Raw genomic sequence first — 18,073 nt, 5'->3', positions numbered from 1 at the left:
CCCCGCTGTCACTTTAAAGCTGTCCTTCAGGACTGTCACTTTTCTGGTGGGTAAGCTTAGTAAACTGTCTACCATCCACACACAGCAACTTTGCTGTTTTTGTTTACGTGTAACATACATGGCATCTCTCAGAAATAGCATTTTAGAAACATGTTTCTTGGCAAAAAGTAAAAAAAAAAATCCAAGTACAATGTAATTTTATTGGAAGTTAAAAGTAGCTGTGTTGTGATCTGAGGCCATGCACAATGGATGAGTCATTAGGAAGCCTAGAGCCTCTGTGTATTTTATCCCATCTAAGAGTTTAGATCTTCGTATCTGCCTCAAGAATATCAAATCTACGGTATAGGAAGGTTCCCTGCCCCCAACAGCCACCATGCAGGGTAGGAGAGAGACACTTAGAAAACAATTAAATACGAGACCACATGAGCCTTATTCTAAGTGTAATAAACAGCTGTTAAACTAATGGAAAGAGCGGTGGGTTAGAGTGGTTGTAGCAGATAGAATGGGAGCTTGATCTGAGCTGGCTCTTCGTTGAGCAGAAAGGAAGAGCCCAGCTTAGGCACTGGTATGGGAGACAGACATGCTTTGGGAGGCCAAAGGGGTTGCTGTGGAGGCCAGAATAGAGGATGAAGAGTCTCTACAGCCCAGGGAGGACCCTTCCTCTCACACTGCCTTCTCAGCATCCTGGATTTACTAATTTCCATCAAACCGGTGAATTTTGTGGGTGAGAAATTCCGAACTATTTCCTTTAAAAATCACTTATTTAAATAGCCATGTGTATGTTCAGCCTGATTTGAAAGGAAATCAGCATTAAAACAAATTATCCTATTATATTGTTAGTTTAAAATCACTTAATAGGCATGATAGAAATAGCTATATTAAGGATGATCTGCTAATGGTGTTTTCTATAACCACAAATGAATGCTTTAAATGGAACTTCTATTTAAAGGATCTTAATCCTTTGATATAGTTCAGTTTTAGATGTCTATGCAAGGACATAATCCATATTTTGAATTGTAGTTCCATAGTGCAGTGGTATCAGTTTTCTTTTCTTTTTTTTTTTTTTTGAGTTAGAATCTCGCTCTGTCACCCAGGCTGGAGTGCAGTGGCCGGATCTCCGCTCACTGCAAGCTCCGCCTCCCGGGTTCACGTCATTCTCCTGCCTCAGCCTCCCTAGTAGCTGGGACTACAGGCGCCCGCCACCTCGCCTGGCTAGTTTTTTGTATTTTTTAGTAGAGACGGGGTTTCACGGTGTTAGCCAGGATGGTCTCAATCTCCTAACCTCGTGATCCGCCCGTCTCGGCCTCCCAAAGTGCTGGGATTACAGGCTTGAGCCACTGCGCCCGGCCGGTATCAGTTTTCAATAGCATTTTTGTACTTCTGGAGACCTTCATTTAAAGAACTCAAGATCTTTGTCAAATATATGCCTTCTGAATCTTTCTGTAAAAATAGATACAGCATTTTCAGAAGGACCGGTGGTCTTAGAGAAATCAAAAACCCAAAATAATTAGAAGGTCTCACTAAAGTATTGTAGGAATACTAGATCATTCTGTCTTTACTACTTAGTATTTATGACTATAAAATCACAGAACTTAACTGTTCTCCAAAGAAATGCATGTGCATATCAATTTTAGGTATTTGTCTTCAGATAGGTTTTTTGAATGTCGGCCTTAAATGTTTTCTCCTTAAACTTTGTTCACCTAAAGTTCTATTAAGTGTCTTGTTAACAGAAACTAATTATCCAAACTGTTTCCCACTGGTTGTTATTCACCACCCCACCCCCACCCCAACCTTCATTTTAAAACTTCAGTTTAAAGATGTGTCCGTTTACTTTGAAAGTTAAACATATGTCCCTTTACTTTGAAACAAGCCCATGCTTCAGGAAGTGAACTTAAAAATATCAGAGTTCCAAAGATCTTGCTTATTTTCTAGAGTTTAATGAGAACCGTGGCCAGAGCCAGGAAGGTGAAGCCCAGCAGCTTTGGGGGAGTGTGGGTTGTATTTGATGTTCACAAAAGAATGGAAGTGGTAGGGTGTTGCTCAGTGAAGTGTGCATTTTCAAGTTACCCACAGTGGTGTCTATTGTCCTGTTTCTCAATTGAATGATGTCATGTTTCATTTAAGGCTCTTAGTGATGCTGAAGTCTGTGGTCTGCACACTAGGGGGAAAAAGGCAGTGAGAAAGTTGCAAATCAGGTTTTTGTAAAGCCTTTGTGTGTTGGGTTTGGGAGATAAAAGCTGACTCATGCAATATTTCTACGGAAGGCGCTGCACAGACTAGCAAAGGCTGTTTCTTTTACCTGACTGAAGTCACCGCATCAGCTGAAGGCAGACGATGTGCTTAAGCCTGAGTGGAGCAGAGGTAGGTGCTAATGTGAGTGTCCCCGAAAACAAACGCTCCTTCCCTCTGGGAGCAGCCAGAGAGGTCCACCGAGGTGAGAAAGGGTGGCAGGGGGGCTTTCTTCACAAGTGTGCAGGGACGGAAGCTTGGCTGGATCAAGGAAAACTCTTCTGTTACAAATACGATAGCCTGAAGTCTAGAAGATGATTTTTTCTCCCCCTCCTGTCTGAACTGCAGCCTGTCTCAAATAGGTTTTGTCTTATTTTGTTTCATTTGATTTTGCTCTTTCCTTAAAGTGAGGTTGAAATATCTAGAGAGCTGATGTTTCTGACTCTGGGGAGAACTCTGAAATCCTCAGTGGTCACGCGCTGAATGCCCAGCATTTTAATATGCTTTCTTTTTGAGGTTCATATGCAGTCAAAGTTGGAGGAACCAAATAAATGTTTGCAAATGTATGCTTAGCAACTGCAGTGATGAAATTTAGTCTGAGTCTAGTGGCAACCAAAGTTGCCTAAGAAAATGCAGTTTCCATTTTGAGTGTTTCTTGGTAGGAAATACTTTTGTGAGGAACAATGATTGGGGCAAAGGAGGCGTGGATTGTATTCAATACTGTTGTCCATTGGAATGTGATTTCATTTGGCTTTCTTATTTGAATTTAATGATACATTTTTGAAAGATATATAAGGCATTCCTTAATCACATATTGAATATGAAAATTATGTTAATTTAAAATATTTAGATATCTGACACCAATTGACATTGTGATTTTAATTGCCTTAAATAATTTTTTCAGGTTATAAAAGGAATACACCTATTGAAGAAAAGAGATATTTACAGATAAATACGAAAGGAACAAAATTATTCATTCTACTCAGTAAAACCAATGTTAACATTTTATTATATATTTCTTCAATCTATTTCTAATGTAGACAATAAAGAAGTGGCATTTTAAATTTAAAATTAGGATCATATTATATGTTTTTTAAACTATCCATTTTACTCATTGTATATTATGACCATTTTCTATACTTTTAAAGACATGACATTTAATCATTTTACATTGTACCTTCTAGATGGCTTTATTCACTTGGATCTCTGTTACTAGGCACTTTAATTTCTCTGCCTCCTTGTTTTTTTTGAGACTGAGTCTCACTCTGTCACCCGGGCTGGAGTGCAATGGCACGATCTCGGCTCACTGCAACCACCACCTCCTGGGTTCAAGCGGTTCCCCTGCCTCAGCTTCCTGAACAGCTGGGATTACAGGTGCCCGCCACCATGCCCGGCTAATTTTTGTATTTTTAGTAGAGACGGGGTTTCACCATGTTAGCTAGGCTGGTCTCAAACTCCTGACCTTGTGATCCACCTGCCTTGGGCTCCCAAAGTGCTGGGATTACAGGCGTGAGCCACTGCGCCCTGCCTTTTCCTCCTTTTTTAAAAGAACATGTCTAATGTACTTCATGGATGGATTTATTTGTTCAGAGTGCTATTGTTAGTCACTTGAAATTGGCCTTTTCTTCCTCCTCCTTTTTCTTTAAGAAAATGTGGTTTCTCTTGGTGCCTCCCTCCCAGCTGTGCAGGGATGTTTTGGAACTGAGTGTGTTCCATACAGATGGAGCTTGTGTATATTACCATCATTGTTTAGTTACTGCCTTGAGACTGATAATGTTACACTAACAGGAAGGTACTATTCAAAGCAAAGCTGGAGCATAGATTATTATTTAATCTAAAGTAAAAATAGAGATGTTTTTTAGCCTTTAAAAAACTCAGTGATACAGTTTTTCATCATCCAAGACCTGGCGTTCGTAGGCTGTAGAAGAAACTGCTGTTAGGGGGTCACTGCTTGTGCTGTGCCTCCAGCTGGGAAGAGGCCATGCAGTTGTGACAGCCAGTGGTTTGCTGGGTTTTCAGGATTGGAGTCATGGCCCAAAGGTTGGATGAGACTTGGGGAAGTCACCTAATCCAGCTGCCTCACATACAAGGAAACCAGAGCTGCAAAGATCAGTATAAACCTGGAGGGTACAGAGCCAGGGCAAACATGCAAATCCTCTGACCAAAAGGGAGTATTAGGACATAATTTAATTTCTGGTTGGTTCTCTGAAATGTGTTTATACAGAGGGTTGTGGATATATGTATTTCTGTGCACACATAGCCACACACTGGGTAGTCCCTTTTGGCATATGGTACCATGTGCTTTAGACAAGCCCCTTATGTTGAGTCCTTCATTTCCTGATCTCTAAGTTCCTTTTCTACCCTGCTACTTTATGAGTAGAAGGAAGGATGGACTAGAAGTTAGAAAGTGTAGTCTCTGATTCATAGTTCAACTTTGAGCATGATGTTATGTAATCTCTGCTTTTCTTTTTCCCCATCTATACAGTTTTTGAAAAGTAATGAGACACATGAAAGACCACTGAGGTTGGTTTTGGGGGCTTTTTAAGGGTGATTTTGACACAGAATTGTAGCAGCTGTATCATAATAAGACTCATCTGTTATAATAGAGACTGTTTGGGTTATCTCATATTGCCTAACCAATCACCCCGAAACCTACTGGCTTGAAACAACAAACATTTATAATTGCTCAAGGTTTCTGTGAGGCAAGAATTCAGGAAAGGCTATGCTAGGTGATTCTGACTTGGGGACTGTCATGAAATTTCACTCAGACATGACAGGGCTGGGGTCATCTGAAAGGCTTCTCATCCACATGTCCAATGTCTTGGCTGGAAACACTCACAGCAGGGGCTGCAACAGTCGGGGTTTCTTGGGCATCCCTCTGCGTATCATCGCGGTCTCATCATGTCTTTTCTCTAGTGTGGAAGAATCAGGATAACCAGATTTTATGTCTAGCACCAGTGACTGCAAGGTTTTGCATGTCTTTGGGCCCTGCTATACCCTAGGGCACTAGTATCCTTCTTAGAGTGGAGGCAAGATTTCTGCCACATCTGGGTTCCAGCATGAAGAGGAAAGAATGTGGACTAATAAAATCTAATGTCTTGAGAAATAGACCCCTAAACGGGCATATATCATTTCTTCTGGGGAGAACTTGACCACATGGCCAATATCTAAAGGCAGAGGAGGCTGGGAAATGTGCTTAGTGAAAACTCTATCACTAAAGAAAAGGGTAGAGTGGATTTTGGTAGACAGCTAACAGTCCCTCTCTAAGTGGTGACATAATGGATGGTTTAGAGTGCCCCAAATAATTTCCTTCATCCCCCACACTAAGTCACCACACACACACAAAAAGCATACAACAAGAGTAAAAACAGCTGCATTTGCATAAAAAGATCTTAGGGAATTCCTTTTTTTTTTTATTGAGATGGAGTTTCACTCTGTCACCCAGGCTGGAGTGAAGTGGTGCAATCTCAGCTCACTGCAACCTCCACTCCCCGGGTTCAAGTGATTATTCTGCCTCAGCCTCCTGAGTAGCTGGGATTACATACACCTGCCACCATGCCTGGCTAATTTTTGTATTTTTAGTAAAGATGGGGGTTTCATCATATTGACCAGGCTGGTCTCAAACTCCTGACCTCAGGTGATTCACCTGCCTCTGCCTTCCAAAGTGCCAGGATTATAGGCATAAGCCACTGTGCCTGGCCTAGGGAATTTTTTAAGGTTCTTTTTCACTAGACTGGTCCAGAGGCACCCCTTAGCTAAGGCAATTTATCTAATGCATTAGTTGCCTTAGGTAGCTGCTTAATCCCTACTCAACTGAGTAGCCGTTATACCTCTTAGTTTCCATTGACTAGTGTCTTAGTCCATTTGTGCTACTGTAACAAAATAGCTTAAACTGGGTAATGTACAAGGAACAGAAATTGATTGCTCACAGTTCTAGAGAGTGGGAAGTTCAAGATCAAGGCGCCAACAGATTGTGTATCTGGTGAGGGCCTGTTCCTCCTATATGGTGCCTCCTGTGTGTTCTCACATGGCAGAAGGAGCAAACAAGCTCCCTCTGTCCTCTTTTATAAGGGCACTAATCTCATTCATGAGGGTAGAGCCCTCATGACCTAATCATCTCCCAACAGCCCCCCCGCCAATACCATCACCTTGGTGAGTAAGTTTCAACATACGAATTTTGAGAAGGGCACAGACATTCATACCATAGCAATTAATATAGGAATCAATCGGTAAATTATCTGAGTATTTCGTATCTGACTTTACAGCTTGAAGGAATCTTTGTTCCTCTTTGTTCAACCCTTCACCTCCTGTTTGAATGAAAATATTTTTGCAAAATACCTTTCTCATTCTTGATCTTCTGGTACAAATATGTGCTTTAACACCTTGTTGGATGCATAGTTTGCAAATATTTTATCCCATTCTGTAGGTTATCTCCTTGCTTAGCTGATGATTTCCTTTGCTGTGCAGAAGCTTTCTGGTTTGATGTAGCCTCACTTGTCTGTTTTTGCTTTTTGCTATTGTTGCCTGTGCTTTTGGTGGCATATCCAAAAACTCATTGCCAAGACCAATGTTATGATGCTTTTCTCCCCTAGGTTTTTTCTTTTTTTTTTTTTTCTTAGAGGCTTTATGGTTTCGGGTTGTATTTTTAGGTCTGAATGTATTTTGAGTTTATTTTTGTGTAGAGTATAAGATAAGGGTTCATTTTTATTCTTTTTGCATGTGATATAAGAACATGTGGCACATACACATAATGGGAAAATTATCTGACCATAAAAAAAAAAGAAGGAAATCCTGCCACTTGTGACAACATGGATGAACCTGGAGTCTATTGTGCTAAATGAAATGAGCTGGACATAGAAGGGCAAATGCTACATGACACCACTCTTAGGAAGAATCTAAAATAATCAAACTCATACAAGAAAAGACTAGAGTGGTGCTTGCCAGGGAGTAGGGAGAGGGAGAAACAGGGAGGTAATCGTGAAAGGATACAAATTTTCAGCTATGCAAGATGAGTAAGTCCAAGAAATCTGCACAGCATAGTGCCTATAGCTAACAATACTATATTGTATAGTTAAAATACTGCTAAGGAGGTAGATCTTAAGTGTTGTTATTATAAAATGTCTAATAATAATAAAGAGGCATAAGAAAACTTTTGGAGGTGATGACTATGTTCGTGGTATAGATTGTGGTGATAGTTTCACGTGTATACTTATCTCCAAATTCAAGTTTTATACATTAAATACGTATAACTTTTTGTATTTAATCATACCTCAATAAAATACATTTTTTAATTTAAAACATTTTTGAGCTATTTATTTTGAAAATTTTTTAAGTGTACAAAAAAGTTACAAAGACAGTGCAAAGTTCCCATATGTCTTTCATCCAGCTTGCCCTAACATTAACATCTTGTGTAATTGTAGTACCTTGGTTAAAAACTAAGAAATTTACATGATAAAACTAAGAAATTAACATGGTAACAAGATTTTTTTTTTTTTTTTTTTTTTACTCCTTGGTTCTTCATCACCAAATAACTACAAATAAATATGAAAATCATGTTCCCTGAATTGAACATGCTGAACACTAGAGAACATGAGGAATTATAGTCCTGGCCCTACCATTAAACAGGAATCAAGTATGATAATTTAGAAAACCAAGAAGTGAAAACCCATATTGGTGTGGGGGAATAAAAGATGTTCCTTAAATATCTAGTGTCATCTTTGAAATATATAAATGTATATTTTTTAACTTGGACTCTTAAACAACTGACTTAATGCTTTAAAAAATGTTTACAACGTTGAGGCTCTAACAAAACTGCGCTGTATATTAAATGAACGTCACTAGCTGATAGAGTAACTATTTCTGTATACTTTAGTCTTTCTGTGGCCTACCCTCTTTGAGTAATTCACAGGAGGTGTAATAAGGAACTGCATAATTTCAGCTACTCGTTGGTACTGAACACAACACATTCTCTTGATTTCCATGGTTGTCCTGCCAAGGAACTCAGACTAGGTATTTGTTGTCTAGAATAGCAATGAGCAGAATTTGGAAACCCTGATCACCCCTCAATCCCTGCTGTGAGTAGGATTTCTGTCCTGCCTCCTAAGTTTCTCCTTGGGAGTTGTAGGCTGTAGGACCCGTCAAATGTCCCCCCTTCTCCGTGTAAATATGGTCACAGGAAGCCATGGAACGTTCTGCATGAAACCTAAATCAGCCTAAGAAACCAGAGCCGAGAAGCATTGCTTTTGATTCTGGCAGTGATTTTCCAAAAGAGAGCAATTAAAATAATGGAAGTTGGAAGAGCAAAGAAAGAAAAGCCCTGGAATTCCAGTTTTTTCACCTAGAAAAAATTAGAGGGATTTGTCTTGAAGTAAAATGTATGAAAGCCTAGCTACATAGAAGCTGTCTGGGCATCTTTTCCTTTCATTGAGGATGGCACACAGAAAAACAGTATTTTATCTGGATGGCTTTTAGGCTAACCAGTGCTTCTCATTGTGAGACTCGGTAAGTCTCTAAGGTTCCTCTGTGGGTACTTCCACCCCCACCACCTCCAGGTTTACGAAGGGTGAGATTGATCACAATCCTCTAAGTGGGTGGAACCTGCTTGTCTTAGGGTCAAAAGATATACCTCATATAAGCCATTAGCAAGGTTTGGCTGGAGTTCTCAGAAATTCTTACATTATTAGCCCTGTGTTTGGGATTTTGGAATAGACAGAAGTTATGAGAAGAAAAGCAGCAGCTCACACAAATACTAACATCTTTCACTCAAGGCAAATGAAAAAGCTTTCTTGCTCTATAGTTTTTTATCTGGATGTTTCAGTTTGTCATGGAAAATCAGTTAGCCTGATATCTGCTACACAGAGATGACCTCCCAACTCTATTTTTGCTAATTTTTAATAATATTGTGCATTAATAAGTGGAATAAAAAACAAAAATGCAAACTTTGAGTTGTATGTATCTCTGCATTCACTGTTATTTGAGCAAAGATTGATAAAGAGGTAAATTTAAACCTTCAAGAATAATGAAATTATATCAAAGACTTCTAGATCAGCATTGTCTGACTAAAATATATATGAACTACATATGTAATTTTTTATTTTCTAGTAGCCACCATATAAAAAAATAAAGTGATGCCGGGGTAGTGGCTTACACCTGTAATCTCAGCACTTTGGGAGACCAAGATGGGAGGATCACTTTAATCCAGGAGTTGAAGACCAGCCTGGGCTACATAGAAAGACTTCATCTCTACAAAACTTAAAAATAAAAATTAGCTTGGTATGGTGGCGTGGTCCCAGCTACTTGGGAGGCTGAAGTGGGAGGATGGCTTGAACCCAGGAGTGAGCCATGATTGTGCCACTGCACTCCAGCCCAGGTGACAGAGTGAGACTCTGTTTCAAAAAATAAAAATAAGAATAAATTTAAAATAAGAAAGTAGACCAGGCGCAGTGGCTCACACCTGTAATCCCAGCACTTTGGGAGGCCGAGGCGGGTAGATCACGATGTCAGGAGTTCGAGACCAGCCTGGCCAACATGGTGAAACCCCGTCTCTACTAAAAGTACTAAAATTGGCCAGGCATGGTGGCAGGCGCCTGTAATCCCAGCTACTTGGGAGGCTGAAGCAGGAGAATTGCTTGAACCCAGGAGGTGGAGGTCACATTGAGCCGAGATTGCACCACTTCACTCCAGCCTGGGCAACAAGAGCAAAACTCTGTCTCAAAAAAGAAAAAAAAAGTAAAATGAAACCAGTGAAAATAATTTCAATGAGATGTTTTATTTAACCTAATCCAAATTACTATTTCAATACACAAATATAAAAATTATTAATGAGGTATTTTATTTCATGTTTTTAGTTTCATACTAAGTTACTGAAATCTGGTGTGTATCTTACATCTCAGCTCAGACTGACTGTGTTTGTTTATTTATTTATTTATTTATTTTGAGTCAAGGTCTCACTTTGCCACCCAGGCTGGAGTGCAGTGGCACGATCATGGCTTACTGCAGCTGTGACTCCAAGCAGCTGGGTCTACAGGCACGTGCCACCACACCCAGCTAATTTTTTGTATTTTCTGTATTTGAGGTGGGGTAGTAGGTTGCCCAGGCTAGTCTCGAACTCCTGAGCTCAAGTGATCTGCCTGCTTCAGCCTCCCAAAGTGCTGGAATTATAGGCATGAGCCACTGCCCAGCCTGGCTGCGTTTCAGGTTCTCAGTAGCCACATGTGGCCACTGGCTACTGTGTGGAGCAACACAGCTCTAGAGATAAATATTAATAATTGGTGAGTTGCATTAGAATAGGCCAGACAGGGTGGAAATCTTAAATTATTTTGAGGAAAGTGAGAACAAGACTAGACAGTTTTTAAGAGGTGTATTTTCCTATGTGAGGAAACTATAATTATCTTATAAGCAATGAATCAACATAAAAAATGTTAGCCATTAGCAAGTGCGGTCTCATATTACATGCCATTATATGACCTGACTTTAAGTGTTTCACTTCTGTCATTGGTAATTTTGGAAGGTCTTTAGTTTGGGGTGGTAAGCTTGGCTAAATACTATGGACACCAAACTTCTAAAATGGTCTATTTTAGCAAGTGCCTGGTTGGCAGCCAGGCCTGACCATGGCATTGGAACATTTGAAGCTGTCCCCGCAGTGGTGCCCAATCTATGCTGCTATTTAAGATCTATCCATGAAGGGGTCCCTATTGATGTACGTTTTATATCCCACTCTTTCCCACCTTTGAAAGTATTTCTAAAGACATTGTCATTTCTAGCAGCCCAACCTGGGGTCCTCTAAAAGCAGCTTTTATTCCTCTTTAATCCTTCTGTCCCAATATTGGGTATCTAATTTAAAGTGAAAGTAAGTAGAGAAAAGAAATGATGATAAGAAAATAATGTGTCTCTCTGTTATGTCCATTTTTCACTAGTCCTGATCATGAATATAGTGCCAAGAGTTTTGTAACTGTGTGAAAGACAGTTTCTATTCTGGAGAGATTGATTCTTCTCCAGTTAGAAAATCAGAACTTGCCCTGGAGACAGTATGTACAGATCTATGGGGGGGTAGACCTTTCCAGATGTCTTGGCCTTTCAACTTTTTTGACACCAGGGACTGGTTTCATGGAAGGCAGTTTTTCGAGGGATGAAGGGTGGGTTGAGCTGGTGGGGGTAGGGGAGTGGGGATGCTTTCAGGATGAAACAGTTCCACCTCAGATCATCAGGAATTAGATTCTCATAAGGAGCGTGCAGCCTAGATCCCTGGCATGCATAGGTCGCAATAGGGCTCACACTCCTATGAGAATCTAATGCTTCTGCTGATCTGAGCTCAGGCAGCAATGCTCATTCGCCCACTGCTCACCTCCTGCTGTGCTGCTTGGTTTCTGACAGGCCATGGACAGGTACCGCACCCCTGTTATAGAGTATTTCCAACTTGGCCGGGCGTGGTGGCTCACACCTGTAATCCCAGCACTTTGGGAGGCCAAGGCAGGTGGATCATCTGCAGTCAGGAGTTTGAGACCAGCCTGGCCAACATGGTGAAACCCCATCTCTTCTAAAAATATAAAAATTAGCTGGGCATGTTGGCACATGCCTGTAATTCCAGCTACTAGGGAGACTGAGGCAGGAGAATTGCTTGAACCAGGGAAGCAGAGGTTGCAGTGAGCTGAGATCATGCCATTGCACTCCAGTCTGGGTGACAAGCACAAAACTCCATCTCAAAAAAAAAATATATCCAACTTATGTTTAGTCCCAAATCATAGCCTCATTGGACCCTTGGTTTCCCAAAGTATCCTCAGATACTTCCCAAGTGAGTGCCCATTTCCTACAGTGAGATCAGCCTGATGGTCCTGGTTATAGTGGATGTGAATAGAAAGAAAACATTGTTGTGTCTGCCTCTACTTTAGACTGTCCATGACTTTCTCAACACCAGTCCCAAACGTGAGCAAGCGTCCTTTGCTGCACGCATACCTAAATGCATGGCTGCTGCTTGGATTTTTGCCACACTCAAGTTGGATCAGGCTTTCTAGGTCAAGTGCATTTTAACTACTATAACCAATTCATGTTTTATAGGTCGTAAAGTTGTTATAGAACAAGCAGAAAGAATATTGCAAAAGCATTAAAAATTTGTGGCAAACTCTAGCATGTGGTAGTGGTTTCGCAGATAAACTGCTCATTTCCTACATGTCTTACCACTCCTTCTTGACTCAGAATTAGTTCCTTCATTTTTTATTCATAACTTTAATATTTGCATGGTAAGTTTGTACTAATACTTGTCATGAATATAAACTATCTAGAAACAGTACATTGAAGGAGAGACTTGATGGATACTTTATATTCTAAAAATATTAGTACCAATTGTTTAGTGATCTTTATTATCGAATCAAACCAAATTTCCATTACTGTTGAAAAATGATCATTACTATGTATCCTTTTTACTGTGTTTGTCACATTGTAACCTTCCAAACATAAGTTTCTCTCTTACATTTTTCTAGTAAAACCTATAAGCATGTTTTTGTGGTAAGGTAACCTAGCAAAATGAAGCAAATTTCTTTATTAATCCCATTCTATATCACAAGACATTTTGTTTCTATAAACAAAATTTCTCTATGAAATAATGAGACGTGGAACCTCATTATTTGAGGGAGAAATGTTGACCCTGCCTTAGAAGTGAGGAAGATTGGAATTTTGAGTGTTTTACCCAAACAGCTTCTGAATGTTTAATTTTCATGTGGGTCCTTTTGGGGCCTAACATCATATTTAAATGCTGTGGGTATTAAGTGACTTTTTTTTTTTTTTTGAGACGGAGTCTTGCTCTGTCACCCAGGCTGGAGTTCAGTGGTGTGATCTCGGCTCACTGCAAACTCCACCTCCCAGGTTCTCACCATTCTCCTGCCTCAGCCTCCCTAGTAGGTGGGACTACAGGCGCCCACCACCAGGCCTGGCTAATTTTTTTGTGTTTTTTTTAGTAGAGACGGGGTTTCACCATTACGTGACCTTTTGACTTTGCAGACAGTTTTTCCTTTTGCCCTTTTCTAAATAGGACGGCACCGTCTTCTCATAATTGTTCTCATAATTTAGTTCCTAGATTCGTCATATAATTACATGATTTTATAACTGTACTTGTGGAGTGTTGTAGTTAATCAAACATACTCTCTAGTAGTATTGTAACTCCATATATGCCACAAATAGAATGCCAGTTTTTAAGAAGTGATCTGGAGAAGTGCTCTGTTAAGAGGATAAGTTTTCAGTGGGGTGTGAGTCTTAATACAGTCATGCATCACTTCAGCATGGGGGTACATTCTGAGATGCGTTGTCGGGCAACTTCATCATTGTATGAACATCACAGAGCATACTCTCACAAACCTATATGGCATAGCCCTTGACACATCTAGGCTGGATGGTACGGCAGATTGCTCTGACCACTGCCATATACACAGTTTGTTGTTTTGTTTTGAGACAGTCTCGCTCTATCGCCCAGGCTGGAGTTCAGTGGCAGGATCTCGGCTCACTGCAACATCTGCCTCCCGGCTTCAAGCAATTCTTGTGCCTCAGCTTCCCGATTAGCTAATTTTTGTATTTTTTAGTAGCGACAGGGTTTTGGCATGTTGGCCAGGCTGGTCTCAAACTCCTGGCCTCAAGTGATTTCCCCCCCTCCCAGCCTCCCAAAGTGCTGGGATTTACAGGCGTGAGCCACCGTGCCCAGCCTGCAGTTCATTGTTGACCAAAACATCATTATGCTGTATATGACTATATCTTTTTCTTGCCTAGTACTAGAAAATTATTGTCTATGTGACACTTTCTTTAATACTGTATGCAAGTGAAATATAAAGTTGCCAGCATTATTTAAATCAACTAGTGGTGGCTCCAGGATGCTAGCCTAAAATTTTGTGGAATTATGGTGAAATACTTAAAATCTAGAACAAGGTTTTTCAAAATTCCATAGAAGTCACTTTGGGTCCCTTTTAAGTTCATAAGAACCACTTGTGGTGCTTGTTAAAGTGATCGATTCCTGGTGCCCTGACCGCTGAGTCTTTAATTTAGTGAATCTAGACTAATTTGCATAAGAGTCATTCCAGGTGGTCACACTTTTGAGACAACAGGTCTAGTGTTTCTCAAACTTTAATGCTTATAAGTCATTCTGGGATCTTATTAAAGTGCAGATTCAAGTTCAGCAGGTCGAGGTCAGAGCCCGAGACTGTGCATTTCTAACAGGCACCCAGGTGATGCTTTGGGAACACTGATTTTGCATCTTGCTCCACCAACAGGTACCTTTGTATTCCCTTCTATAACTGGACACCTTGTTATTGACTGTATTTATTTGAGCCAGGTTTTTACTTCCTTTCAACCCTCTGCTTGATAGAATTGCTTATCTTGTCCTTTTTATTTATTTTCTTTAATGCATATAGATGGGCACCAGTTGTGTCTTGAAGTGCCATCAGCTGTAACCAAAGTTCCAGATCCCAAGACCACAGCCAGGCATTCCTGCCCTCAAGAACTGAAGACGATGGAGCTCTCTGATAGTGACCGACCCGTCAGCTTTGGTTCCACGTCGTCCTCGGCCTCTTCCCGCGACAGCCATGGTTCCTTCGGCAGCAGAATGACCTTAGTTTCAAATAGCCACTTGGGCTTGTTTAACCAGGATAAGGAGGTAGGGGCCATAAAACTGGAGCTGATTCCGGCCAGGCCGTTTTCCAGCAGTGAGCTGCAGAGGGACCACCCCGCTGCCGGGCAACAGAATGCAGACGAAGGCAGCGAAAGGCTGCCCAGGGCGCAGTGGAAAGTGGACTCTAACAGGACACCCAAGACTACCACAGACTTGGCCACCAGCCCCAAGCTCCTCTATGTGGATAGAGTTGTTCAGGAAATTCTGGAGACCGAAAGGACTTATGTGCAAGATTTAAAAAGCATCGTAGAGGTAAGGCCGACTTCACTTTTAATGTTCAACATGCAGAAGAAATATGCTTGCAAAAGAGACGGCAAAGCCAAGCCAGGTGTAGGGGATGTCTTCTAAGAGGCGGAAGGGATGTGAATGTTTAAAGAGAGAGTAACTTTTAAGAGAAACCCTAAGGCCGTAACTCACTGTATTAACATCCTCTTAATATTTGCATTAACAAATTAGTTATGAGTGAGGAACAAGAATGATGATACAGTGCCCATAGCAGGATGCTGTGTTAATGAATCCTACCCAAGATGTCAGAGTGACTCACACGCAGTGGGGCAGGTGAGGATGGAGGAGGACTCAGGTCTCCTGCAGCATAAGTGGCAGGTGTATGACTGAACCTCTCAGCTGTCCTTACCTTAATCACCACTCTCTACGGGCGTCTGGGAGCTTCCAAAACCACTGAGACATGAATCCCACACTCAGCAACTGTGATTTCATTGGCCTGGGTGGGGCTTGGGTGGTGGAATTGTGGAAGATGCACAGGTGATTTTAATGTGCAGACAGGTTTGCAGCCGCTGCTGTGTGCTACTCCTGTATTGGTTGGTGTTTGGGGAAAGGGTTGAAAGGTAGAGAAAAGCCATGGGCTTTGTCTTGTCTCAAGTGTCTCCTTTCTGTTCACTGTTTACAGTGAGTAATCCTATATAAATTATTTTGCATATATTATTATTATAAATTACTTGCACAAATTATTTCATGTGAATTGAGCTCAGCTTATGTACCAGGTCACATCCTCTGGAAATTCAATTATTTGATATTGATTTTCTGGGTCATTTTAAAGGATAAAGCACGAATTATCAGAGAAGCTCAGATGTTAACTCACTCCCAATTATATTTAAAAATATTACTATCTCAAGGGCAGGTTTTTGTTTTGTTTTGTTTTTTGAGACAGAGTTTCACTCTTGTTTCCCAGGCTGAAGTGCAATGGCATGATCTCAGCTCGCTGCAACCTCCACCTCTCAGGTTCAAGCGATTCTCCTGCCTCAGCCTCCTGAGTAGCTGAGATTACAGGCATGCGCCACCACACCCAGCTAATTTTGTATTTTTAGTAGAGATGGGGTTTTACCATGTTGGTCAGGCTGGTCTTGAACTCCCGACCTCAGGTGATCCGCCCACCTCGGCCTCCCAAAGTGCTGGGATTACAGGCGTGAGCCACCGTGCCCAGCCTCAAGGGCAGATTTATATGTTATAAAGCTACACTTGCTTTGCTGCCTACTAATACAGCAGGTTCTTTCATTTGTTTGTACCTGTTTCCTGTTTTAGACATTGACTCTAGAGTATGTTTCAGAGTACAGTAGAATATTGCCAGTGAGCATGTTCTTCCCTCAAGTACATTCTCATAGCTTTAGAAAAAGAATTCTAAAGCATGACTGTGTGTGATCCACAAATGATAGTACCAGACTCTGTCTACTAAAAATAGTTATGACGTACCTTCCCAGTAAAAATAGAAAAGTCAATTGATGGTCAACTGAAACAATATGTGGTACCAAATGTAGAATAAAGTAGGCCTGTTTTTTAAAATTTTCAACAATGATGTCATTTGTACTTGAGAAGAAATACCTGTAAAACAGCCAAAAATTTTACAGCCTCTCAGGAAACATATGGTTATTCAAGCTTTCTTTGGTCTATGCTTTTTTTTCCTTTCCTTCTTGGAAACTTTTCTACCTAATCAAAACTCACCTTATGGAGAGAAACCTTTAATTACTGAACTGGTATTCCATTAACACTTATTTTTTCCTGAGGCTAGTTGATAAACCTTAGGTGAGAAGAAACAGGTAACAGATGAATGAAAGAAAACAGATAAAGACAGAATTTATTTTTTCTAAGAAAATTTCAATGTAAGTTCTATGTGAAGCTGTCCAAATGTTCTTGCCTTTTTTCTTTATTCATGAATCAACTGTGTTTTACACCAGGGGTTGGTGAGCTTTATCTACGCACGGCCAGATAGTAAATAGTTTCGGCCTTATGGACCCTAAGGTCTTGGTCACAACTGATGAACTCTGCCATTGAAACTCAAAAGCAGCCACATACACTGTGAATAACGGGGCCTAAACATGCCAGTACCTCTTTAGAGTCTCGTTTGACCCAAGGGCCACAGTTTGCTCACCCCTGTCTTAGGCTATAAGTTTGTGCCATGTTTCATCAACTGTCAAATGGGACTAATAAGCAGGACCTGCCTCATAGGGTTATTAAGAGAATTGGGTAAGATAAAGTATAAAAAGCTCTGCACCTGTGCCTGGCACATAGTAATCAATTAGTAAATGGAAACTACACTCATCACTATTGCCAGCCTTCTCCTAAGTTTGCTAGCTGAGAGTGATCACTGTGTATACTATGTTTTACCTAAAGTCTTTCACAAAAATAATCAGATTAGGCTGGATGCGGTGGCTCATGCCTGTAATCCCGGCACTTTAGGAGACCGAGGTGGGCAGATCACCTGAGGTCAGGAGTTCAAGGCCAGCCTGGGCAACATGGTGAAAGCCCATCTCTACTAAAAATACAAAAATTAGCCGGGCGTGGTGGTGCATGCCTATAATCCCAGCTACTTGGGAGGCTGAGAGAGTAGAATTGCTTGAACCTGGGAGGCAGAGGCTGCAGTGAGCCAAGATCACACCGCTGCACTCCAGCCTGGATGACAGAACAAGACTCCATCTTAAAAAAAGAAAGAAAAAAAAATCAGATTAGCCAATTCACTAGAGCAGAAATTTAATTAGAGGAAAAAAAAAAAAAAACCTTAATGGGTGATTTTACCATTATTATTTTGATTATTTCTAATGAACCCACTGGAAATATGAGGTGGAAATTAGGGGAAGGAGAGGCGCAGAAGGGGGTGGGTATTAGAAAGAAGGGTGCCTGGGGAGGAAGAGTCCCAAATGAAGAGGGAGGGATCCATGCAGGAAGACATAGATGCTCCCCTGTTCC

The 18,073-nt window shown here is 40.9% G+C and overlaps 1 protein-coding gene across 8 annotated transcripts in view; it reads left to right on the top strand.

Annotated features, from left to right (window-relative positions):
* PLEKHG1 (pleckstrin homology and RhoGEF domain containing G1) overlaps nt 1–18,073 on the top strand; it is a 248,937-nt gene that overhangs the window by 126,387 nt on the left and 104,477 nt on the right. For 7 of the 8 annotated variants that reach the window (XM_033235072.1, XM_033235074.1, XM_033235073.1 and 4 more), the window contains one exon: nt 14,619–15,127. In XM_033235072.1, coding sequence (XP_033090963.1) covers nt 14,717–15,127 — 411 coding nt within the window. In that variant the 5' untranslated portion in view covers nt 14,619–14,716. Of the gene's footprint in view, nt 1–2,098; nt 2,362–14,618; nt 15,128–18,073 lie in introns of those variants that run through there. The other variant, XM_033235075.1, reaches the window with a different exon arrangement.

This window comes from Trachypithecus francoisi, unplaced genomic scaffold, assembly GCF_009764315.1.
Source record: "Trachypithecus francoisi isolate TF-2019V2 unplaced genomic scaffold, Tfra_2.0 Lachesis_group15, whole genome shotgun sequence".
Lineage (NCBI taxonomy): Eukaryota > Metazoa > Chordata > Mammalia > Primates > Cercopithecidae > Trachypithecus > Trachypithecus francoisi.
The sequence above is the reverse complement of the archived record's forward strand: the minus strand, read 5'-3'. Positions and strand labels throughout refer to the sequence as shown.